This window comes from Erigeron canadensis, chromosome 3 (genome assembly GCF_010389155.1).
Source record: "Erigeron canadensis isolate Cc75 chromosome 3, C_canadensis_v1, whole genome shotgun sequence".
Taxonomy (NCBI): Eukaryota; Viridiplantae; Streptophyta; class Magnoliopsida; order Asterales; family Asteraceae; genus Erigeron; species Erigeron canadensis.
The window spans coordinates 17,444,826-17,471,809 of NC_057763.1; the positions used below are offsets into that span (position 1 = coordinate 17,444,826).

At 40.3% G+C, this 26,984-nt stretch overlaps 1 protein-coding gene across 1 annotated transcript; it reads left to right on the plus strand.

Annotated features, from left to right (window-relative positions):
• The first annotated feature begins 16,640 nt into the window (after positions 1 to 16,640).
• LOC122591600 lies at positions 16,641 to 18,050 on the plus strand. The gene has a single exon (XM_043763860.1). It carries the CDS (start codon positions 16,641 to 16,643, stop codon positions 18,048 to 18,050), a length of 1,410 nt encoding a protein of 469 aa, XP_043619795.1.
• The last annotated feature ends 8,934 nt before the right edge of the window (positions 18,051 to 26,984 follow it).

Genomic DNA, 26,984 nt, shown 5'->3' on the forward strand with positions numbered 1-26,984 from the left:
AACCTAGGGGCGCTTCAGGGCTGTTAAAAAAGATAGATCGAATTATGGCGAATTCTGAGTTCACTAATGTGTTTGTTGGTGCAGTGGCGGTTTTTCAACCTTATCGCATTTCGGATCACGCACCTGCTATTCTAAGACTCCCCATGAAGTCAAAATTCAAGCCCAAACCGTTTAAATTTTCTAATGTTTTGATTCATAATGCAGATTTCAAGCAGGTGGTTTCTTCAAATTGGAATCTTGATGTGCCAGGTTTTTATATGTTTCATGTAGTTAAAAAACTCAAGACCCTGAAAAAACCTCTTCGTAAGCTCATGTACGAGAAAGGGAACCTTCACTCGAATTTTGATGTCCTTAGAAAAGAACTAGACGAAATCCAAAAAGCTTTAGATATGGATCCATTCAACAACAATTTGAGAGATGAACATGCTACCTACTTTCAAGCTTTCAATGATGCTTTGATTAATGAAGAATGACTGCTAAAACAAAAGGCAAAGGTTGAATGGCTGAGAGTAGGGGATTCGAACTCTGCTTATTTCCACAATATTGTGAAAAATAAAGCAGCAAGAAGTCGTATTGATATGGTGGCTGACTCAGAGGGTAACTTCATTAATGGCGAGAATGTGATTCATGCTTTTATTGCTCATTATACGCAGTTTCTTGGCCAAAGTCATCCTGTGGAGGGGCTTAAAATTCTGGATCTTTTTGATCGAAGACTACCTCAAGATAAAGCTATTGATATGATTCGAGATGTTTCAGATGAGGAAGTGAAAGATGCTATGTTTTCCATGGGGGATGATAAATCTCCTGGACCGGATGGCTTCTCTGCTTGTTTTTTCAAGAACTCCTGGGATACAGTTGGATCGGATGTTATTAAGGCTGTTAAAGAGTTTTTCTATTCGGGAAAACTACTTAAAGAACTGAATCACATGATTATTGCTTTAATCCCCAAGGTTCAATTTCCATCCAAGGTTACTGATTATCGTCCTATTGCGCTTTATAATATACTTTTCAAATGCATTACAAAAATTTTATCTAATAGAATGAAGGATTATCTGAACTTTCTTGTTTGTGATAATCAATCTGCTTTTATTCCTGGACGGAGGATCACTGATAATATCTTATTAACACATGAGCTTTTGCACAACTATCATTTGGACAGAGGTACACCTAGATGTGCTTTTAAGGTTGATATTCAGAAAGCTTATGACACTGTTAATTGGGATTTTCTGAGGAAAGTGTTACTTGGCTTTGGATTCCATCCACGTATGGTTTCTTGGATCATGGAGTGTGTTACTACTGTTTCGTTTTCTCTGAGTATTAATGGCTCTATTCATGGGTTCTTTCAAGGTAAGAGAGGCCTCCGCCAAGGTGACCCTTTATCACCGTATCTTTTTACTTTGGTTATGGAGGTTCTTACCCTCATTATTAAGAGGCAGGTTCGTCTTTCAGATCATTTTGTTTATCATAAAGAATGCAAACAGCAGCAAATTGTTAACTTATGTTTTGCTGATGACCTATTCCTGTTTCTGCATGGTAATGTCACTTCTGCTAAAGTGATTGCTAGAGCTTTGAATGAATTTAAACAGGTCTCTGGTTTAACACCCAGTTTGCCGAAAAGTACAGCCTATTTCTGTAATGTCTTAAATCATGTTAAGCTGGAAAATTTAAGGGTTCTTCCTTTTGTGGAAGGCACGTTCCTGGTAAGGTACTTAGGAGTTCCTTTGGTGACTTCTAGGCTTCGATATCGTGATTGTAGCGAGTTGATTGCTAGCATTCAAAATCGACTGCAAAACTGGAGAAACAAGTTCTTATCCTTTGCAGGTCGCTTACAGCTTATCAATTCAGTGATTGCTTCTATGCATGTTTATTGGTCGTCTGCTTTCATTCTTCCTTCTCAAGTCGTTAATGAAATTGAAAGATTAATGAGAGTTTTTCTATGGAAGTCTGGCGAATGTGGAAAGGGTCAATCTAAGGTCGCATGGGAATCCGTTTGTCTTCCTAAAGAGGAGGGCGGTTTGGGAATCCGAAATATTGAATCCTTTAATATTGCTCTTATTTCTACCCACATTTGGAATATTGTTGCCAGGAAGGAGTCCCTTTAGGTTCGTTGGATTCATTCATACAAGCTTAAAGGCAAGACGCTTTGGGAGATTCCTATCAGTGGATCGATGTCCTGGTGCTAGAGGAAAATCCTACAGGCTAGAGATGTTATATGTTCTCATTTGTGGTTCTCTATTGGAAATGGTTTAACTGCGTCGGCTTGGTTTGATATTTGGTGCTCGAATGGACCGCTTATTAATCAAGTTTCCTTTAGAAACATTTATAGTGTTGGTTTTAGTCCAGATGATAAGGTTGCTGATATTATTGATAACGAATCCTGGAGATGGCCTGATAGTTGGGAGTTAGGTCAAAGTATACAAGTACCGGTGTTAAATGATGGGAATGACAAACTGTTTTGGCAAGATCGTAATGCCAATCTTCTGGATTTTTCGGTAGGTGTTGTTTGGGAAGATGTTAGGACCAGGAATGTCAAAGTTCCTTGGTACTCGATTGTGTGGTTTAATCAACAAATTCCCCGACATGCCTTTATCTTGTGGCTGATTTTTAAACGAAAACTGAAGACACAGGACCTGTTATCTCATTGGGATGTGAACGGCTCCAATATCGCTTTAAGTTGCCCTTTTTGTGACTTACAAACTGATTCACATGACCATCTTTTTTTTGAATGCTCTTACTCTTCACAGGTTTGGAATTCTGTTAAAGTCAAGGCGGATCTATGCAATGTCTCAAACAGATGGGATGCGATTATGTCTAGTATGCTTCCTTTGGCTAATAAGAACCGAAAATATCCAATATTTGATTTACGATTCCTAAACACTTCGTAGGCAGTCTTCCTATGTCTCTTGACATAAACAGACTGATTTTGGGTATGACAAGCTGTAGACACTGCTTTTGCCCAAAAACTGGTGGGAAGACCTGATCCAGATAACATACTTCTTGCAGCTTCAATTAATGTGCGATTCTTTCTTTCTACCACACCATTTTGCTCTGGAGAACGAGCTGAAGAGAAATTCTGAGAAATGCCAGTGTCAATGCAAAATGACTAATTCTTTATTGATGAATTCAGTACCATTATCACTTCGCAACTGACACACTTTCTTGGTATACTTGAGTTCAATTCTTTTGATGAGTGAGATGATTTCACCAGGTGCATCACTTTTTGATCTGATGAATACCACCCAACAATATCTGGTGTATTCATCAACCACAACTAAAGTTTGAACGTTCACTGGATCAAAGAGATCCATATGTAACATGTGAAGAGGTTCAGTGATGCTGAAGTTTTGCCTGGTCTTGAAACTGGCCAATTTCTTTTTGCCCATCTCACACCCTGGACATGGCTTTTCCTTTTTAAAGGAAATTAAAGGAATCCCTTCCACCAGTTGTTTTTTTGACAACTTATTAATATTCTTGAAATTAAGATGGGATAACCTTTTATGCCACAACCAGTTGGTGTCCTCATTAGCCTTGGCATAGAAACAATGCTCTTTTGGAGCAGGTTGCATGTTCATTATGTACACATTCCCTTTCCTTGGTGCAATCATCACCACCTTCCAATCCTTGTTAAATATGGTACCTTGAGCAATATCGAACAACACCTTATATCCATCATCACAAAGTTGATTGACACTTATCAGGTTATATTTCAAACCATTAGCAAATGCAACTTTTGTGAACTGGACCTGTCCATTATCAATGACACCATATCCTTCAGTTTTCCCACTTCCATCATTACTAAATGTCACTGCCGGTTCATCTTAGACCGTGAACTTTTCTAGCAGGGGCTTACATCCGGTCATTGTCCGTCCAGTAGCACTGTCCAGATACCAGATATTCTTCTTTCGATCGCCCTGCACACCCAAGTAGATGATTAGTTATTTTTGTGAACCCATCTTTTCTTGATGGGTCCACCAGACTTCTCTTGAGAAGTCTCAGCAGATTTGCTTGGGTTGGAACTGGAGGCTGAAACTAGAGGATTATTTCCAGCTTCAGGAGTAAAAACAATTGGTTTGATGGGAACAATAACCTCCTTTTTCTTTTCAGATTTTGCTCCTTTTTGAGCTGATTGTTTTTGTTTTTGCTTTTGTTTCAAAGGAGGAGTTTTAACAATTTGTTTTTCAACTGAAGAAGACGAAGCTCCTTCCAGATTTTTGATTCTGGCAGTACAACTTTGTACCTGCCTTGACAAATTTTGGAGTTGACTCTCCAGTTTCAACAAAAAAATGTTTTCTTCATGCTGCTGAACCTTGGACTTTGGTTCAGCGGAATTCTTAGACTTAGGAGTCTTTGGCTCTTTGGACTTCTGAGGTAAAGGATTATCACCAGCTTCCTTTTTAACTGGAGCTTTAGCCTTTTTGGCTCTAGTTTTGACCTCAACAGGGGTGGTCTCAATGGATTCAGATTTGGCAATGTTAGAGGAGTCATATGGAGTCTCAACTCTAACTGATTCAGGCATCTGGTGAATCGCAGGTAAAACAGCTGCCATCTGGAGATCACCAGATTTTCAGGCAGTTTCTTAAGCATCAATGGTTTTAGAAAATGCATCATAATTTTTACCAGATGCTTGTACCCAAGATTTGATAACCATGTGTTCTTTTTCAAGATCATATTTTAATTTTTAGTTATCTCTTTCCAATGCCTCAAATTTTAAATCTGATTCCTTGAAAGCCAACTGGACACTTTGTAAATCATTAAATTGAATTTTCATGTTATTTAGCTCAGTTAAAACAGTCTCAAGATATCTTTCACAATCAGTTCTCATAGTTTCAACAAATAAATCATCATTTAATGATTCAGCAATGTCCAGTTTCAGTTATGTATCCAACTCAACATTATAATCTCTTACCTTCTTTAAAATGATGTCCACCCATCTTCCAGAAACAACATCATCTTTTACCACTGGTTGTTGATTTTCTAATGCCATGAAACACACATCTCTAATCTCTTCATCATCATCGAATGAGTTATCAGAGATTTACCATTTCCCTTCAGTTTGAGCCATCATGCACTTGTTCTTTTCTTTCTCTTTTTCTTGTTCAAGAGACATGAGGGCAATCTGGGTCTTAAGCTTCTTATATTTGGCCTTATAATCATCAGATTTGACAAAGTTTGGGACAACGGGACCAGTTTGGTTGTTCATCAGACTAGATCTGCATTCCTTCATGAAATGACCTTTCTTACCACACTTGTAGCAGATAAGATTGGTTTTATCCAGAGAATTGGAACTGGAAGCATTATTGGACCCATTAAATCGATTAGATTTATGCTTAAACCTGTTAAAGGTTTTAGCAATCATGGAAACTAGATCATCATCGTCAGTTTCCTCACAACCATTACTAAGATTAGTGGTAAGGCCAGAGTTCAGTAAGTTGTTTAACATCTCCTTCATAGAATGTAACTAGACATTCTCAGCAGACATTAAAGCAGCACAAGGTTGCCCAGTTAAGCTGGCGACCTTGGAACTCTGAGCATGGTTTAAGGCATCTTGCTCAGCCAATAACCTTGTAGCATCGTTATCTTTAATGAATCTGAAGGCTCCATATAGGGAAGCAAGAGTATGGTTGTGCAAGGTCTTACCTTGTCTTAAGACAAGAACCATGTGTGCCCATTTGGATGGCAATATATCACAAAATTTCTCAAGAAGAATATCCTTATCCTTCTCCACTCCCAAGCCTCTAAGTTGATTAATCAGGCCAATAAATCTGGTGTAAGTACTAGTTAAACTTTCATTGGGAAGTGTAAAGAAGGATTTATACTTCTTGTTTAATACAACCTTTCTGGTGACAATGGTGTCCATTCCTCCTTCAAACTGGAGAACTAATTCATCCCACATGGATTTAGCACTAGGAAATAACACAAGTGTTGGAATTAGTTCCTCAGGAACAGCAGCAAGGATCATGTTTTTCAGTCTGGAAACAACCAGCTTACGATCCTCGTCTGACCAATGTTCCTCAGACTTTTCCCTGGTACCTCTTCTCCCAGTTGGGTCTAGAAGAGGACTAACACCACTGGACATGGGTATATATGGTCCATCCTTGAGGATTTTCAACATATACCTCTCTATCCCACCAAAATGCAAGGGCATTCTAGCTTTCCATGTACCAAAGGTCTCACCATTCCCATCGAATTTGGGAACTGGAGTATTGAAATAATGTACATGGACGTGGCTGGCTCCAGGTGTAGGAGGAGGTGGAGGATTGGTATTCAAGGGAGTTGTAACATTAACATTAGGATTAGTTTCATTTTGGGGACCAGAACCATTATCACCTTCAGCAGCCATCAAGCAGACCTAGGTTATAGAATTGAAACAATTCAACCTGCCTGCTCTGATACCACTTGTAAGTCCCAACTATTACTAGATGGGTGCTGAAGACACCTCTATGTCAATGGTGAGTGTACTTTGCAACACTATCACTTAATCTGGATGTGACCAGTTTAGAGTGACTAGTGTACCAGGTTAACTGGAATGTTACTTATTAAGATGACAAGTTTGAATAAGTAAATACAATGCAATAAGGTAAATGACAAGTGAGTAAATATGGTGAGACAATATGTATTTTTCAAGTGTATTTTATTTATTGATTGTTAAATAAAATACAAGGTTGTTGCGGAACCAAGATAATACAAAGATGTAAATATCCTAACAACCTATGAAATACAATTGATCTATACTTGGAAATTCTCCTAACAATCGAAACACTTAAAGTTGTGAAATGTCCCTTTTTACTATTGAGAGAATATTGCACAAGTTCACCAATATTGCAGAATGTATGTGTTTGCAAAGTTGTTGAAATGCTTGGGCAAGGACCTTTATTTATAGTCGAAGTATGAGCATTGGGATCTCAACTTCGACGTACAAATATGGTTGACAGCACACAAAAGTATTAGTAAATAATCCTTTGTGTGTGCTAAATAAAGTAAGACAAAAGGTTACTTTATTCAACCACTCTACATCTTTGCACTTTTATCAACAGACAAGATTATTGTCCAGGTAAAAGGATGTAGTGAAAAGGTCCTCCTCGTAATTAGTGTAAAGCTTTGTAAAGGCATTTACATTGAGGGATTCTCCAATTGATTGATCTGGTAGAATGTCAACTGGGCTTCGCTGCCATTGTCATTCTCTTTCTTTCACTTGTTGTCTTCGACTTCAATTGGAATGTCTTCAGGTATACGTCTTCAGATCTCAACTGGAGGAGTCATCAGTTGCATAAACTGTACATTACAACTGGACTTCAAATATTTCGGACAATTCTTCATGCTCTCCAGATGTAACTGGAGAGATCCAGTTTTCAGCAAAACTGGACCTAACAACACGTTTGATAGAATTAAGAATAGAGCTGTTGATCGTATGAATATGGATGATTGTCATAAACCAGTTAGGGTTGCTACACCTCCAAACCCTAATGCTGAAACTTTTTCTGCTACGAATTCGGATCAATTGGATTCTACTAATGTCAATGCAGGATTCGAGGGAAAAGATAATGGGAATTTGAAGAGATCTTCGACTGATCAAGTTAATACGAATGTTGATGTTCATATTGATATGTCGAATACAAAGCATGAGTTTCCTGCCATGCCTATTCCTCCTACGTATCAATCATCTGATCAGAATCAAAAGAGTACGGAGGGACAAAATTCAGGTAATGGTCTTTATGCTTCGGTTTTGAAGAAAGATAAGGTTACTAATGGACCGAATTCTAGTGATGGCTTTTATGCTTCGGTATTGAAGAAAGATAATGTGCAGAAAAAAGTAAATTTTAGGTACATTAGTACTTATCAGGTAAAGATGGTATTGATTTGGTTATTCCTCTTAAGTCGGTAAAGGAAGTGAATAATTGGTTTTTGAATTCTTTGTATGGTTATTTCCTTGGTACCCGATTGGCATATCATGCGGTGGAGAACTACGTAAAGAATGCCTGGGCGAAATTCGGATTGAAGAAAGTTATGATGAACAGTGTTGGTTTGTTTTTCTTTCAATTTGAATTGGCGAATAGAATGAAACAGGTTTTAGAAAAGGGGCCTTGGATGATTCGCTCAACTCCTTTATTTTTGAACGAATGGACTCCCAATACTTGTTTGACTAAACATGAGTTGAAAAAGGTATCGGGTTGGGTGAAATTGTATGATGTTCCTTTAGCTGCTTATACGGAGGATGGACTGAGTATGTTAGCCTCGAAAGTGGGGAGACCGATTCTCCTCGATTCCTATACTAGTCAAATGTTCGAGGGGGAGGCATAGTTATGCGAGGGCTTTAATTGAGTTGGATGCTTCTCTTGAGTGGAAGGATGAACTGGTAATTGGGTTTCCTAATTTGAATGGGGAGGGTATAACAAAAGAAGTACTAGGAGTGGAATGTGAATGGGAGCCACCTCATTGTCAACATTGTAAAATATTTGGTCATGATGATCTTGGCTATCCATTACAGGTGAAGAAACAAAAGGAAGTGAAAGGTAAAGAAGTTCAAATCGATGATGGTTTTATTATAGTTAATCGGAAAAAGGAAAGAGAGCAGGTGCAAATAGACAGGTGGAAGGGGTTAAGTTAAACAAGCCTAAACCGAACTGGATTTATAGAGCTACAGTGAATACGATCAGGATTCAAAGCAACATAATCTTTCCCGTGAAACTAAAAAGGATAATTCAGCAAAGAATGTTGCTAGCATGTCCAATGTTAAAACTTATTGTTGAGTCTTGGATTCGCTGATAAGACTTACTCGCTGACATGTATAGTCAGCAAGTCTTCAGTGAGCCCAGTGACTCTCTTCAGCGGGATGCATGCTGACCAAATGTTTATCATGGCGGGAAGTATTCAAACCATATGAAGACAAGAGTCACATGGTGGTTCTTCCAACTGTAACATACCTTAATTGGAAAAGGTACTTGTTGGGACCAAAACTTGGGTCTTCTCTTTCATACCCATTTTGGTAAAGAAGACAAAGGCTCTTGCTTGGAAGTACAAGGAGCCAATGGAATGTCGACAACCACCATCTATCACTATCAAAGGAAGACTGTGTTGCCCTAATTCTTCCTCTATATAAAGCAACACAACCTCATTGTATCAAGTGTGTTAGTCACCTTGAAAGTGTGTATCACTTGTAATTGTTCAAGTTTTTAATGTGTCTAGACTTAGCAATTACCTCTGTTCTTTTGTATTCTTGTAAGTCAAGTGTGTAAGATCAACCATGTATTCATCGTTTAATCAATGATACATATGATTATCCTTACATTGATATATTACAATTGAACTTGTTATTGTTCTCGTTATTTACCTGCTTATTTACTTTCTTGTCTATTTTAATTACAACATAAGTTGTGCATTCGTGGACCATCAAGTGGTATCAGAGCCACCGTTCCTAAATCTTTGGAACAAGATCTGTTTGCCTCTTTGTGTTTACATTTAAAACTTCTGCTCTTTAAGTTTTCTTGAAACCCTTTCTTTCTAAAAACAAGAACATGTCTTCTGTTCCCAGCCTAGTGAACACACGTGACTTTGGCTACGTGTCGACACCTCCTAAGTTCGAGCCCAAAGATTTTGGGTCTTGGAAGGAGAGGATGCTTTTTCACATCTCTGGTGTGGAACCCTATTTAATGACCATATTAACTGAGGGTCCATACGTATCGATGTATGTCCAAAGGACTCCAGGAGCTACACCTGAAGCTCCTGAGATAGTCACTGACCTGGTTAAACTAGAGGTTCAATGGACAGATGAAGAAAGAAAGCTGGTAAATCTTGACGCTAGATTGAAAAACATGATTATCGTTACTCTTCCCACTGAAATCATGAAACTAGTCATCAAGTATCCCTCATTAAAGGAAGTATGGGACAGACTGGTCAGCACCTACGAAGGATCTGCTGACCACATCAAAATCAAGAAAATTGATTTGAAAAGAGCTTATGAAAACTTCTTCTCTCTTCCGGATGAAAGTCTTGAGAGCACCTATACTCGCTTTAAAGGGTTGCTCAATGATATGACAAATGTTGGCATTACTCATGATAACTTTGAAGTATGTCATAAATTCATCGACTCTCTTCCTCTTAAGTGGCAAAACTTAAGACAAACTCTTCGTACAACGAAGAAAATCCAAGATTTTGATCTTGAAGAACTTTTTGGCACTCTTCAATTTGAAGAGAGAGCATTGGCTCAAAACATTTGAGCCTCTGCTGATGCCAAAAGACATGTTGGCCCTTCTTCTTCTTCTTCCTCTATCAGCATCTCCTCCCATCCTCTTTCTAACCCTATCGCTCTTGTTTCTACTGAGCCCATCGATCTCTATGATGATGCCACTATTTCAAATCTTCCAGCACCTATTCCGACTCTCATTGATGAGCTGGATGATGAAGAGAAACAGGATTTGTTCAATGACTTTATGGGATTTGCCCTTATTGCTGGTAGAAAATACTCCAGAAGGTGGAACAATTGCAAAACGGTTGCTCCCCTCAAACCTCCTGTTGATAAATCACAAGAAGAGTGCTGGAGGTGTGGCAGAAAAGGCCACTACCAGAAGGAGTGCAGAGTCTCTATTCCCACTCCTGCTGCTCCCAAAACTAACCCTTCTAAATCTGCTGATGAATATGGGAACAAATACTAACAGCTGAAGGCTAAGATGGCTGAAACAGAGGATGCCAAAGTTCCAGCAAAAGGTCTAATTGTTGAAGAACATGATTGGGCTGACTCAGATGACTCTGATGATGACGATTATGTTGATGCCATGTGCCTCATGGCACTTGCTGACAGTGATGCTCTGACAAAGGATTAAGTCTCCTCTAGTCAGTGGGTAAATGTCACTGTTAAAAAGGTACACTCTCTTCTTTCTTCCTCTTCTGATCATGACAAGACCAAAATTATTGAGTCTTTGTCTTGTGATCTTCAATTCGTAGAAAGTCTACGTGCTGAACTTCAATCTAAACTTAACTCTGCTGAAGTAGAGTTAAGTGAAAAATTTGAAAAACTTGTGAAATTGAAAAATGTTCATGTTGAACTTCAATCTCATGAGTTGATGACTCAGAAACTCTAGCTTGAGAATGAAACTCTCAAGGCTGAAGTCTCTAATCTAAAGAAGATTGTGACCTCCTGGTCAAAGGCTTCCAAATTTCATCATCAATGCCTGAGTGAGCAAGTCCCTGCTCAAGTACAAGCAGTGATTGGTGGCAATTTTGATGTTGCTGGCTCTATTGCTGACTCATTTAATGATGATGTAAAGCCTGAAATCTCTATTCCTCCACCGTCTTCATCTTCCATCTCTCAAGAAGAGATGAAAAAGTGGTATTTTGTCAAGGGACAAAATGACTACCATGCTGAGATGGCTTCTAAGGCTACAGCGTCCACAAGTGTGCCCTCTACCTCAAATGTTAAAAGTACCAGTTTCTCAACCAGTACTTTTGACATGTTCTCTCATCTTCCCATAGTTGGCATGATACCACATGAAGGGAGAATACAACATTCTCCACCCAGAACCTTTAAAGGGGATATTTCAAGTAATGGGTATGTATCCATTGCTCCTCAGCGTCAAAGGTGTTGAGCCCTTTAAAAGAAGCACTATTGCTGCTCCCTATGACTATGGTACTCCTCAGCGAATTAATCAGGTCGTTCAGCAACACTCTAGTGCTCAATCTTCCTCTCAGCTGGAACCTACCCATGCTAATCCCATGTCTGAACATGATCATCTAATGAACAGATGGGTTAGGTTCGCCGATACAAGACATCAGCAAGTACTTCCCACAAAGGTTGTACCTGCTGATACTCAAACTCATACAGCATATCAATCTATGCCTTCAAAATCAAATCTAAGGCATATCACTCCTAAAAGAGGAAGACTGCCTTCACAAAATAGGTCTACCACTCCTCAGCGAGGACACTTGCCACATCAGTAGGTAAGGCCTATAACTCCTCAGCGGGGACATTTGCCACATCAGCAAATGAGACCTACTACTCCACAAAGAGGACAAGTGCCTTCTCAGCACAGTCAATCCTTAGTGTCTAACAGGGAGTACCTACCTCATAGGCAAATGAGGTCAGTGACTCCAAAACGTCAAGTCAGATCCACAACTCCTAACCATGTGAATCAGTCTCAGCAGGGTTCCTTTTCTTCCTATCCTGCTGGAAAGCAAGCATCGACCATGATTAGAGGACATCAAAAACCTCAAAATCATTATGGTGAATCCATTCTTGGTCATGTTCCTCAATTGCCCCCTCCTAAACTTAGACAAAGGAATAAATCCAAGTCCAAGCAAAAGAGCAAGGCTTCCTCTTCCTCTTCTCCTCAAATAAATGAACTTACTCAGCGAGTGAATGATCTTTCCTCTCAGCTGAGGGACTTTCTCATTCAGAATCAAGGCAACCCCTCTGACAAAAAATGCTATCTTTGTAGAAGCAAAGGACATGTTGCCTCTGAATGTGTTTTATTCAGCCCAATAGATGCTCCAGCGGTTGTATTTCAACCAAACATCTCTGCATGTACTGAAATATCTTCTTCCTCTACACGGATCAGTGAGAACCTCTCTACTGAACCAGTTATCAGTGACACCTCCTCTGTCACAAATGCAAGCATTGCTGAATACATTGCAGCTCAGCGCTTTGAAATTCCCCATTCTCAGAGGGTTATTTCAAATGCTTGGGGGCAACCTTCAATGCTGGTTGAGTATAGCGCTCCTGATGTAGTGAGCAGCTATGCATATCTTCATAGTAATGAAACCAGCATAATGCCCTCCAATGAAGATAACACTACTCCTGTCTCTGTGGGAAATCACACTACTCTTAAGGAGGCTCTCTCTGAAGAGCCATTATCCTCCCCTGAAGTACCTTCAGTTAATCCTGCTGATATAGCAATGGATGAACAAAGTGAACCCTAAATCCCTTCTTTTCATCCATGCAGGGCTCGCTAGGAAAAGGGGTGTGGTATTTGGACAGCGGTTGTTCAAAACACATGACTGGCTCTAAGTCCCTGCTGGATAACTATACAGAGGCACCTGGTCCTACAGTGGTGTTTGGTGATAACTCCACTGGACAGACTGAAGGGTATGGTCTTCTTTCCAATGGCCTCATAAAGTTCTCGAAAGTTGCTTATGTAAATGGATTAAAGCATAATCTCATCAGCATAAGTCAACTATGTGATGCTGACTACAAAGTAATCCTTGATAAACATCAAGGCACTGTACTAAACATCAACAAGGAAGTCGTCTTGGTCGCACCAAGAAAAAGAGATGTATATCTTGTAGACTTCACTCCTATCAAGACTGATAGTGAGACTTGTTTCTTTGCTAAGTCAGCATCCGAGTTAAATTGGTTATGGCACAAGCGTATGTCGCATGTGAACTTCAAAACCATAAACTCACTGGCCAAAAAGAACCTTGTTCGTGGCCTTCCTCTTCTGTCATTTGAAAAAGATAGACTTTGTGGTGCTTGTGAAAAAGGTAAATGCCATAGAGCTACTTTCAAAACAAAACAAGCTAATTCTGTTAAGGGTTGCTTTCACCTTCTTCACATGGACCTTTTTGGTCTAGTGAATGTCCAAAGTCTAAAGGGTAGCAGATACACTTTAGTAATTGTGGATGAATATTCACGATACACTTGGACAATTTTTCTTAATTCTAAGAGTGATGTTGCTGATGAAATTATCAAATTCATTAAGAAAATGGAAAATCTCAACAGCATAAGGGTCAAAGAACTCAGAAGTGATCATGGCACTGAGTATAGAAACCACACTCTTGAATCTTTTTGTGCTGATCAAGGGATCTCACAAAACTTTTCTTCTACTAGAACTCTTGAGCAAAATGGTGTTGCTGAAAGGAGAAATAGAACTCTTATTGAGGCGGCACGTACGATGCTCAGTGAGTCCTCACGTCCCAGTAGGTTTTGGGCTGAAGCAGTCAACACTGCTTGTGACACTCAAAATCGATGTCTCATTGTTAAAAGACATCACAAGACAGCATATGAAGTGTTAAGAGGAAAGAAACCTCAAATCAAATACTTCCATGTATTTGGTTGTCCTGTCTTTATTCTTAATAATAAGGATCATCTAGGCAAATTTGATCCTAAAGCTGATGATGGTTACTTTGTTGGATACTCTGCCATTAGCAAAGCTTTTAGAGTATTTAATACTCGACTTCAAAAAGTGGATGAATCCATTCATGTAACTTTTGATGAAAGCTCATCTGCTCTTAAAGATATCCAACCATCTTCTACTGAAGAGATCTTCAATGAGTTCACTAATCCTCCTACAGAGGATGCTGACTCATTTGTTGATGCTTCTTGCTCATCTCCCCTTGATTAGCAACTCACTGAGGACAGTTCAACAGATCCTGAGCTGGAGCAAGTTGCTGCTCATATCTATACTATTGAGCCAGTTGAGCCTATCTTAAGGTCAATCCATGCTGCATCAGCCAAACCTAGATCACTGGCTGATGATGTGCAAGTTGATGACTCTGCTGATGATGAGTTTCATGATGCTTCAGCTAACGCTGAAGACATGGAGTCTGCTGATGACCCCATCATTGATAACTCAAATCAGTCAAATGGCTCCACTGATCAAACTCTTGATCCTTCAATTACCATTGATTTCTCCTCTTATTCTTCTCATGCTGATCCCATATAAATGTTTTCCGCTGCCACTCTAGGTTCATCAAGTGTCCCATCACTTAAATGGACTTCAAGTCATCCTGCTCACCAAATTATTGGTGATCCTTAGCAGGGCATTGTGACTAGATCAGTGACTAGAAACACATGTCTATACGTTAATTTCCTGTCAATGAATACTCCTAAGAATATTGGAGAGGCCATGGTTGACCCATCATGGGTTGCAGCCATGCAAGAAGAACTAACACAATTCCAAAGACAGCATGTCTGGTTCTTAGTTCCTCTTTCATGGTGTATCCATATTACGCTACGAAAGGCCTGCCAAACGAACAAGTACTAACCCGTAGCGTTACGAAGGAACCTGCGTAGGAAAGGCACCCAGCTGGAAATAGCACCCAAATAAAGAAGAGATTGCCTAAATCTCTTCTTCCCTAAAATAAGGATGATCAGTTCCAACTAATTTGGGAAGTTAAATCTATTCCTTTAATCATGGGAAAACCTATCTACAAGGGGGTTTCCGTCCTCCTATGGACTCTCCTTCCTATCAATGATTCTTCCACTATAAAAAGAACATAAGACCTTCACAAGGGCAGACGAGAAGAAAGAAAAACACATACATTACACTTTGGCTTTGATTGGCGTAAAGAGGCTTACACTTTACCTTCGGGGAATCGCTAACAATCAAGACACAAACCACAAATCTTCCCTCATCAATCCCTAGCGCGATCCGGTGCACAAACATTGGCGCCATCCGTGGGACACTGCACTTTGATCCTGCAAAAAAAAACACACCATATAAACCAGTTTTTTGTACCAAATTAAGGCTAGGAAAATGGCTGACGTACCACCAGGTTTCAAATCGCAAGTTCAGCGATCAACTGGAAACGAGCCAGTTGAGAACACACCACCCACTTCTGGTCCAGCAATTGTAACACCTGTTGGCGATAATCGACAAACAGGTTCCCTCGTTGAAGGTGGCGTAGAGCGCACTACTCAAACACCAGAAGGCAACGGTAGATTCTCACAGGGATCCCTGGCAAGAAACCCAATGCTGTTTGACCCTGATTATATTATCAGGAATTATATTTATATTCGGCAAACCATGAGCCATCTTAGGAGAACTAGGGCACTAGGTAGCACCAGTAGGGTGCTAGATTTTGATGGCGAGACATATGACGATTACGATGCGGAAACTCCGCCAAGAGGGCTTCGAAGATATCCCAAAAATCCAAGATCCCGAGTTAGAGCCGGATACGGTTTTGACCTAGGTAGCGAGGGACTCGCACGTCAAGATCCTCGAAGTCGGTCACAAGGAGGAAGACCCGAGGGCTCCGGACCCAGGGATGTGCCCTCAGAAGGAAGGACTCGAGATGACACCCGCACTAGGGGTATGGGACCTGAAGATCAGCGTCCCGAAGCACCTCGGGGACAGCCCATTCCAGATCAAAATCCGTAGCACGCTACAAAAAATCCTGGAGGAAACAACAATGGCCCATCACGTGGTGTGCCATAAAACCATAGCATCCCTTCAGGGACAAACACAGGACCTTCGGGCCAAACCTACCAGGCACCTTCGGGTTACACCTATCAAAGGCCTTCGGGACTAACCTTCACAGGACCTTCGGACCAAACGTATCCAGGCCCGTATAACCAAGGATACACTGGGCAGGGTTATGGAAGCATGAGCGGTCCGCAGTATCATTCACAGCCATATGGCAATCAGGCGATGGGACCCCTACACCAGTATTTTGCACCCCAATTTGCAACACAGACCTTCGGGTCGACACCAATTCCAAGACCATACGGGCTTCAGAACTGGGGGGCTCCTACGTACCAAAACGCCTTAGAATTTAGTTTGGTTGGAGGAAGCGTCAAAAACTCACCCTTCGTAGCCTGGATATAGAATTATCCTCTCCCGACAGACTTGAAATACCCTTCGCACCTCGGGACCTACAAAGGAAAAAGCGACCCGGATGATTTCCTGGAAGCATTCGAGGGAGTAGCTGAGATGAAAGCATGGAACGTACCCATTGCGTACCGAATGTTTAGGTATGCTCTCGAAGGGGATGCCAGAGAATGGTTAAAAAGCGTAACGAAAGGGTCAATTGTTAGCTTTGACGACCTCAAAGAAAAATTTAGATCCCAATTCAGTCAACAGAAGAAACACAAGAAAATCCACGTGGCGGCCCACGGGATAAGACAAAGAGAGACAGAAAGCTGTAGATCATTCATCGACAGGTTTACCACCGAGACAGAGGATATAGTGGACCTCGCTGAATCCCAAAGGATGTTAGGACTAATTCATGGCCTCCGGTACAAACCACTGGTAGAGTTCCTATATAGGGACCTTCCAAATACTTATGAACAGGTCCAAAAGAGAACGCATGTATTCTTAGATGCAAGGGAAATAGCTTCGAAGGGGGACAATAGCCCCCCACATGACAAGGAGGCTTCAGCAAAAAGGGGAAAATGGGGAAATCATAGGGAAAAACCTAAATATAGCCCGTACCAAAAGGAAGATAGGGGATTCCACAAGACTATTCTACCAGAACTGAATAAAACCCCAAAAGAAATCCTACTCACCGAAAGCGTGGCAAAGAATTTCTCCACACCACCCCGATTGAACCCAAGGAGCAGAAGAGACACTTCCAAATACTGTGAGTTTCACCAGGATTACGGTCATGATACTAACACCTGTTGGCAACTAAAGAAGGCCATAGAAGAAGCTATCAGCGAAGGAAAGCTGTCACACCTGGTTAAAAGTGTGAGGCAGCAAAACCCCAAGAAGGAGGATGAACAAGGAGAAAAGAAAAAGGGCCCAGAAAAGACTATCTACACTATTTTAAAGAAAAAACCAGTGGAAAGGCGCCCACTCCCAAAGATGTACCGGGGCGATGAAAGCAATATATCATTTCCTTCAACATACAAGGTCTTCCGTGACCCACTGTTAATCACTGCCATCTTGGAAATATCAAAAGTTAAGGAGATAATGGTAGACACAGGGAGTGAATGTAATGTGCTATACGAGAAAGCGTTCTGGAAATTACATCCTGTGTCACGAATGAACCTCAAGAGGACAGAAACTTCGGTACAAGGGTACTCCGGAGAAACAGGTAATCCCATGGGAAAGCTATCAGTTAAAATGACTATCAGAGAGGGAAGGTGGAAGCGAACTGAGAAAATCAGTTTTCTGGTAGTCAGTGGAACTTCCCCGTTTCAGGCAATCTTGGGAAGACCCGGGATACAAAAGTTTGAAATGATCCCATCCGTCATTCATGGCATGATCAAGTACCAATCGGACAGAGGCATTGGAACCTTAGTAACAAAGAACAAGAAGCTATCCGAGGAAGGCCAGGATGGACCCCATTACCTGACATGGAGCGAAGGATCCTACCTAGGTCGTATGGATGGATACTAAGCCACCTATTAAAGGCAAGGGAATTTTAGTAAGGAAATTTTTTTTTATTTTTTATTATTACTTATTATCTTTTATTTTGAAACGCCTAGAGGATATGGTATGTAACCTCAAATATATTATTAAATAAAGGCTTATATTCCTTTTATTTGTGTATCTCTCCTCGTATTTAAATAGAAGTGCATAGGTTTGCGCATAAATTTAAAAACACACAAGGAAAAAGAGACACAACATTAATTCGCATACAATGCAAAAAGAAAATGGGGACGGCCATAAATATATAAAATAATCTTCGGAGAAAATCGCAAACGTTTGCCACAACAGACGTTGACATGTAAAGCATGCTAAGACGGTTCTCAAACCGCACGTAGCATAAAGTACCTTGCTACGTATAGGTGGTTCCCAAACCATTTATAGCAATATATAACTTGCTAGCCGATAAAAAAGGGTTTTGGTTCTCAAACCATGTAAAAGTAAAATAGTTCTCAAACCATGGAAAAATAAAATGGTCCCCAAACCAAGTGAGAAAAATTTTTCTTTTATGAAAAACTATATAAAAACAAAAGGTTCTCAAACCATATAAAAATGGTATATAACACCATATAACGATTCGCAGACAGTGTAACACAAATGCAATCTGCTGCAAATAATTATGCATATATAGCATAAATAGGACTTGGGAAAAGACTGCAGATATTAGTCATAACCACCCTGCATTATATCCACAAATGCAGCACTATAGGAGCTGCACAAAATATTCATGAACACAGCCATCTAAGGCTGTGCAAATATATGTCGATGACATCATATTTGGATCCTCCAGCAAGAAACTTTGCAATAAGTTTAGCTCACTAATGTCTTCTCACTTTGAAATGAGTATGATGGGTGAGCTAACCTTCTTCCTTGGTCTACAAATTCGTCAACTTACTGATGGCATCTTTATAAACCAAGAAAAATATATACGAGACATGCTAGCCAAATTTGATATGTCTAATATCACCACAAAGCCTACTCCCATGTCTCCTCCAAACAATCTTAATGCTGACCTTGATGGTAAGCATGTGAACCCCACCTTTTATCGTGGGATGATAGGCTCGCTAATGTATCTTACAGCGAGTCGTCCAGACATTATGTTTGCTACTTGTCTTTGTGCAAGGTATCAAGCATCACCCAGGGAGTCTCACCTTCTCGCTGTCAAGCGTATCTTCAAATATCTCAAAGGGACATCCTCTCTAGGTCTTTGGTATCCCAAGGATTCTAACTTTGACTTAGTTGCATACTCTGATTCTGACTATGCTGGTTGCATGTTAGATAGGAAAAGTACCAGTGGTGGATGTCAACTGTTGGGGGGAGGGCTGACTAGTTGGGTCTAGTAAGAAACAGCATACAGTTTCCATCTCCACTGCTGAAGTATGTGTCAGCAGCAAGTTGTTGTGCACAAGTACTTTGGATGAAAAACCAACTTGCTGACTATGACCTAGATTTCTCTAAGATCCCCATCATGTGTGATAACACTAGTGCTATTGCTATCACACACAATCCTATTCAGCATTCCAAAACTAAGCATATTGACATTAGGTATCACTTCATTCGTGATCATGTCATGAAGGAGGATGTTGAAATTTACTTCATCCCCACTGATGACCAACTAGCTGACATCTTCACTAAACCTTTAGATGAAAAGAGATTCAAGGATCTCGTCAGCAGGTTGGGAATGCTAAATGGTGAGTCTGCTACTTACACATCTCTTGTATGTTGAAATTTCTTGACTTATATCAAGATCCTCAGCAAGCTCAATTGTGTCTTACTTGCTATAAATCGAGGCAATGAAGAGCCCTAAAGTCTTCATCTAGTCCAGCAGCAAACGACTGCTGGTAAAGACATCTAAAATCCATTGATCCCTGATGCTTTGGGAAAAAGCATAATAAAAGTAATAGGTGCTGAAAGTCCCTATCTAGTCCAGCAACAAACGGCTGCTGGTAAAGACTTCTAAAATCCGTTGATCCCTGATGCTTTGGGAAAAAGCATAATATAAGTAATAGGGTGCTGAAAGTCCCTATCTAGTCCAGCAGCAAATGACTGCTGGTAAAGACTTCTAAAATCCGTTGATCCCTGATGCTTTGGGAAAAAGCATAATAAAAGTAATAGGGTGCTGAAAGTCCCTATCTAGTCCAGCAGCAAACGGCTGCTGGTAAAGACTTCTAAAATCTGTTGATGGCTGACAATTTGCCAAAAATTGTTTAATGCTCATCAGCATCCACTCTTTCTTTGTGGTGCTGATTAAAACTTGGTAACCATTTTTTTCTAAAAAATAAAATAAACTCTTCATTGGATACCTCAATCTATCTGAGTGTATTCCACTACGTATGTTTGTCAATATTTTATTATATATATCTAAAACGGTTACCTCGATTTTCTCCCAAACGGGCAACTTGTACACTGTACGCGCCGTATGAACTTGAGTACAGTTGAAATCGTGATCCAAATTGTCACATCATACTTTTCTCATACGTACATATAAACAATGTCTCACAATTTAATATTATTTTTTTTGTCACGTATGAAAGAGAGTACTTGTGACGACTCACTTTTTGAAGTCATGAGACCCATATCCATGCCATATATATGCAAATCTCTTCCTCTTCACCTTCTTTTACGTTCATTTCTTTCTCTCTAAACTTCCAAAATCTCTCATATTCTCTCAAATTTCTAAATTTCTCTCAAATCTTTCATACTCACTTAAAACATTCATCTTCTAATCTTCTTTCATCTTCACTCTCATCTAAAATGGCTTCTTCATCTGCTCCTAAACAACAAAAATTTTCTTATCTCAACTCTAAGGTATATGATAATGAAGGCATTAATCCTTCTAATCAAGTATCTTTCCAAGCTTCAAAATTGGTCATCAAGGCCAACAACTATCCCCAGATCTGAAGAGATCCCATCTAAAACCAAAGGATACTTCTCTATGTTAGATTTCATCATGGGATGTCCTGCCAGAAAGGCTATCTACTCTGATCCCAAGGAAATGTGTGTCCACCTCTTGAGGGACTTTTGGTGGACATGTGATTATAAGATTGCCAGTAGCACCATCACTGGAATTGTACTAAAAGGAGAACACACTATCTCCATCTCTGTAGACTCATTGAGAGATGCTCTTCGTCTTCCTAAACAATCAGAAGAGCATCCATATGTGGAGTTGGTCCCCATTGGAGTATGGAAGGAATGGTTGTTAACCATTGGGTATGGGACCAACATGGAACCAACACAACCAGTGCACAGCAAACCTCAGAAGAAATATCTGCCAAGAGTATGGAGGCTGCTGTTCACCCATGTAATCCAGTGTCTGGGTGGCAACATTGGCTCTTTCGATCAAGCCAATGCTGCACAAATGCAAATGATATATGCGCTGGCAAATGGTCGCAACATTGACTTTGCCAGCGTAATTTTTGAAGACCTGAAGGGGAAGGTCACAATAAAGAATAGATCAAGCTCTGTGCCCTTTGCACGCTTTCTCTCATTGATCTTTAAAAGGGAGCTGAAGGAAAAATATCTCCCTGAAGGGGCTCAATTCATTCTCTCCCCAAGGGTTGCAAGCTCTGTTTATAAGATTCCTGCTTGCGACCCAGAGCAGTTTGATTCAAAGTATGTTGTGCTCACTCCAGCGATGAAACAGGTACTATATTCTGTATATCCTGAAATCTATAAACCTAACCCTGCTGGAGCTGGTATGTTGATAATCCCCCCAGCAACCTCCAAAGCTCCCAAGAAAGCCAAAACACTTATATCTTCTTCCACTTCACCTTCTGCTGCTGTCCCAAAACAGTAGCAGCGAGTACCAAAGGGCAAAACTACTAAGGTTAAAAAGTCCTCACTACCCAAGGACAATAGAGACCCAGCCAGCCCATCAGCAGCCTCAAAAAAGGCTGCTGATGAGAAAAAGGGTAACCGAAAGCAGCCACCTCAAACTTCTGTAGGCGAGGTTGGTGAAGATCAAGGGCCACCCCAGCCCATTAGAGTTGAGTCCACCGAACAAATTATTCCCTCTTCTTCTTCTCAACCCTCTGAGTCGTTGTCAGCAGCCATATCACAGGTGATGCTAGAGACAACAAAGTCTACGGGCGATGATGCTTCGGTGGTACAACACACTGAAGCTGAGGCACCCGGTTCCCCTACCCCTCTAAATTTTTCTTTGGATGAAAGGATGAATGTTGAGGTTGAAAATATAGAGGATGAAGGAAATGTTGTTTTTGAAAAAGATGATGATGATGAGGAAAGTGATCTTGAGTTGGGAGAGTTTGTTGCTGATGAATTCCAGCTGGATTCCTCCAACCACGCTGATGAAATTGAGGCAAGTGATATGGAGGTTGATGAAGAGGCTGCTGCTGATGATGCAAATGCAGCAGCCATCAACGAAAGTGCTGAAGGAGCACCATGCTCTCCCTTGGCATGCCCTCTTCTTTCCAAAGTGTTCCTGGCTGTTCTTCTGCTGGCAAGCCTGTCACTGAACCCCAAATTGCCAAAGAATTGGGCATTTCCTACTCTACAAATTATTCCGACAGGCTGGCCAGGGTGGAGGACCAGCTCAATGATCTCACCAGTGTTGCCACGATAGCAATTGATATTAAAAATCATGAAGATGATAGACTGGTGGCGACATTGGAAAGCTGGTACAAAAGGCAAGAAGAGAATACTACCAGCATCATGAATATTAAAGACAAGTCTACTTCAATGGCTGCTAATCTAGAAAAGCTGCGCATATACTCCACCATTCTAAAAAGAGATTAGCAGGCCATTAGAAGTTCCTCTCGATCGCTGTGCAAGATTGGCATCAGCACACGTCTCTTGGCAAGAAAAGCTTCCAGCAGCAGTGACTCTGTTGCTGCTGAGATTAAGAAGGTTGCTGACCTGGTTTCTCTTACCACCCAGGTTGAAGATAACACCAAGGCTATCAATGCCTTGGAAACTACAATGGCCAGTCTTCCTCCTCCTCAAGTCTCATTCACTGAGGAAGATCGTAAGTGCCAACAAAAGTTGGAGCAAGAAGTTGGGGACATTAAGAAGATGCTGTCCCAACTTCTTCAGCAGCAGGCAGCCCCAGCAGCAACAGTGAAGGTTGTTATTAATAATACAACCTCCAAGGGGGAGAAAGTAGATGCTGAAATAATGAACCTTGTCACTGAGGAGGTAAACAAAGCAGTTGATGATATTTATAAGTCCTCTGCTGACCTGGTTCTTAAAGAAAAAGATGATACTGCTGCAGTCACCGAAACTGCAAATGAAGACTTACAAATGGTGGCTGTAGTAAATGCTGATGAAGCTCCCCTTGCTGGTGCTGAAGGGGAGATCACTGATGCTCCCCCAGCTGGTGTCGATGGGGAGACAGTTGAAGGTGCAAGTGCTGAGGGGGAGCAACAATTGATAGTTGTTGAAGCTCCTCGAAATGAAGAAGAAGAGGAAATGATTCTTGTGCAGTAAGAGAAGCTTGGGAAGCCGGATTTGCTCAAGAGATGGCTAGGGACAGATCCAGGGAAGTACTTAATATTTTCCATCCTCGCTTCCTTGGAAATGCTGAAGTCTCTAAGATTACAGCAGCACAAAGAAAGCAGTTGACTGATACTGGATTTTTCAAGAGACCCTCGTCTCTGGCTGCTCAAAATGTATCCATCACTTCCCGAGCAGGTAATCAATTCCAAGTCATAGATATCTTATCAATTACTGCTGAGGGAAAAACTCAAGAAGAGGCCCTGGAGGAGCTGGATAGGCTGAAAGCAAATAAAGAAAATGAAAAGAAAAATCTTGAATATATCAAACAGTTGGTCCTCTTAGAGAAAGATGAGATGGATGGAGAGCAAAGAATGTTGCTGACCACTGGTGGGCCTGAAGCTCTCTACAGGCAAAAGCAGCTGATGTAGAACAACTGCTAAAGGAAAAGAGAGAAAAAATTGAAGTGGAGAAGGCCAAGTGGTTGAAGATCATGGAAGATAGGAAGAGGCCTGAGAGGATAACAGCAGTTGAAGCTCATAAAGCTGCCATGGGAACAAAAACCAATCTGAAGTTCCTAAGGGAAGGACACAGCGCTCCAACCAAAATTGAAGATGTAAAGCTGACCAACTTGGGGAGTTCAGAGTGGTATGAAGTTTATATGATTATCAAAGATAAAAAGGCTGCCAGCTATGAACAACTTCAGGGGATGCTGAAAAACTACTTTGAAAAGGCACTGAAGTTCGAAACTAAGTTCAAGGTAGACCTCCCCATGCTGAGGGCAGTCTTTGGATCTCCAGCGGCTGTTTCTTCTTCAGTAGGCAAGCGTGTCCTGAAAAGAAAGCGAACTATGCAACCCTTGCCTGCTGACCTTCCTCCTATCTCTAGTGATGCTGGACTGAATTTGAGGCTTCCTCCAAGGTGTTCTTTTGAAGAAGGAAAAATACTTGAGAACCCTGCTGGCATATTCTTCCAAAATTTGAGAAATGATCAACTCTTTTTTAGAATGGCAGAAATTGAACAAGCATCTACTGGTTTCCTGATCAGCATCAGAAGAAGATTTGCAAAGGTGATTAGTGCAAGATCAGTAATCAGCAAGATTGATGAAGAATTGATGAAGCCAGCCAGAAGAGAAGATCTGGTGCTGAGAACTGCCAAGCAGGAAGACGCTTGGGAGATAAAGGCTGCAAATCTTTAGATGTCTTAATTTTGTAAAAGCTTTATGCTCAGCTTGTAGTTCACTTTGATGATATAAAAGACATCTTTTCTTTATATTACATTCTTCTTACTTACTCAGCAAGTCTCTTCAGCGAATAGGGGGAGATTGTTGAGTCTTGGATTCGCTGATAAGACTTACTCGCTGACATGTATAGTCAGCAAGTCTTTAGTGAGTCCAGTGACTCTCTTCAGCGGGATGCATGCTGACCAAATGTTTATCATGGCGGGAAGTATTCAAACCATATGAAGACAAGAGTCACATTGTGGTTCTTCCAACTGTAACATACCTTAATTGGAAAAGGTACTTGTTGGGACCAAAACTTGGGTCTTCTCTTTCATACCCATTTTGGTAAAGAAGACAAAGGCTCTTGCTTGGAAGTACAAGGAGCCAATGGAATGTCGACAACCACTATCTATCACTATCAAAGGAAGACTGTGTTGCCCTAATTCTTCCTCTATATAAAGCAACACAGCCTCATTGTATCAAGTGTGTTAGTCACCTTGAAAGTGTGTATCACTTGTAATTGTTCAAGTTTTTAGTGTGTCTAGACTTAGCAATTACCTCTGTTCCTTTGTATTCTTGTTAGTCAAGTGTGTAAGATCAACCATGTATTCATCGTTTAATCAATGATACATATGATTATCCTTGCATTGATACATTACAATTGAACTTGTTATTGTTCTTGTTATTTACCTGCTTATTTACTTTCTTGTCTATTTTAAATACAACATAAGTTGTGCATTCGTGGACCATCACTTATAACTCGTATTCTGTCCTTGAGGAGGAGGAAGTTGATAATGTTCCTGGTGGTTTACACCGTCGGGATGAATTTCCAAAAAATACTAAATCCGATTTCTTGAATGACGATAGTGACGATGACCAAACTGAGAATATTTTTGATGAATCTGTGCAGTTCAAAGATAATCAAGTGGGTACTGGGTTATGACTTGGTTCATATGAGTTATGACTTTTTCATCTAGTTTATGACTTTCTTCATCTGGGTTTTGACTTAGTTCATTTGGGATAAGACTTTGTTAATCTGCGATATGACTTTGTTCATATGGATTATGAGATGATGATAATTATGTTATGATATAAAATGTACCAAAATGCCTTTAGATGTTATGAAATATGATATGTGATTATCTGTGATATGTAAGGATAGAGTATATGCATTAATATACAATTTATGATGACCTATGATATATGACATGAAATGCGAATGAATGTGTACGATATGTAATGACACTTAATACGTATATGTGCATGTGTATATGTGATATATGATGAATTCATGGCTTGTACACCTAGTGTAACACCTGTGCTTTAAAAACTTGGATTTTTAAAAACTTTGCCAAACGGCATTTAAAATAAGCGGAAAGGATCACTTTTGAAATCTGCCCCATCCGTAACGGATGGTACCTTTAATATCGGTGTTACTAATAAGCATCATCAAAACAATAAAAGTAAATCCAAGTATGGCACCAACATAAATGCCCACTATTACAAGTCTTGAACATAATCAAAATAGCCGAAAACATAAGGCTATAAGGAAGTCTAAGCATACAATGTCTTTGCTAAGCTTCTTTATTCTTTCTACCCAAGTCTCACCAAGCTAATCTTTACCTAGCTCAAACTTGATTATCCTGAAGGCACAACATTTTCAAAGAACAAGTGTTAGCTAATAAAATTAGCTAAGTAAGATAACATAAATTTGAAAACATTTGCCAATTAAATATATTAACAAAATCTTCGTCTTAAGTTAATATCAGATATATACATAACAACATAACATACACTTTAGGTTCATCATATCCTAAAATATGCCTACACTTTCTTTCTTTATTTTTCATCTTTCTTTCATTATTTCATTGCCAAGACATAGGCTAAGTGACTTACACCACTTACATAAGGATGTGGGGTTGTGTGTAGGCGGTCATAGACCATACATGGAGTCCTCACACCCGACATGATAGGTAAACCATAAGGTGGTCCATCAGCGTCGTTAAGGAAAGACAAAGTCGTTTCCAACTGAATAAACTGTTTATGCCTTTACGCATTGGTGGTTAGTTACTCCACCCGGAATAAACAAACATAACTATGCCACAAGGAGCAACTCAAGTGACCACGTACGCCCTAGTTCCGAGGAACTAGCACGGGTTAAGTTTAACACAAGACTTTACTTTTGCTCGAGACTTCTTAACTTTATATTAGTTTAGGTTACGCTTTCACCT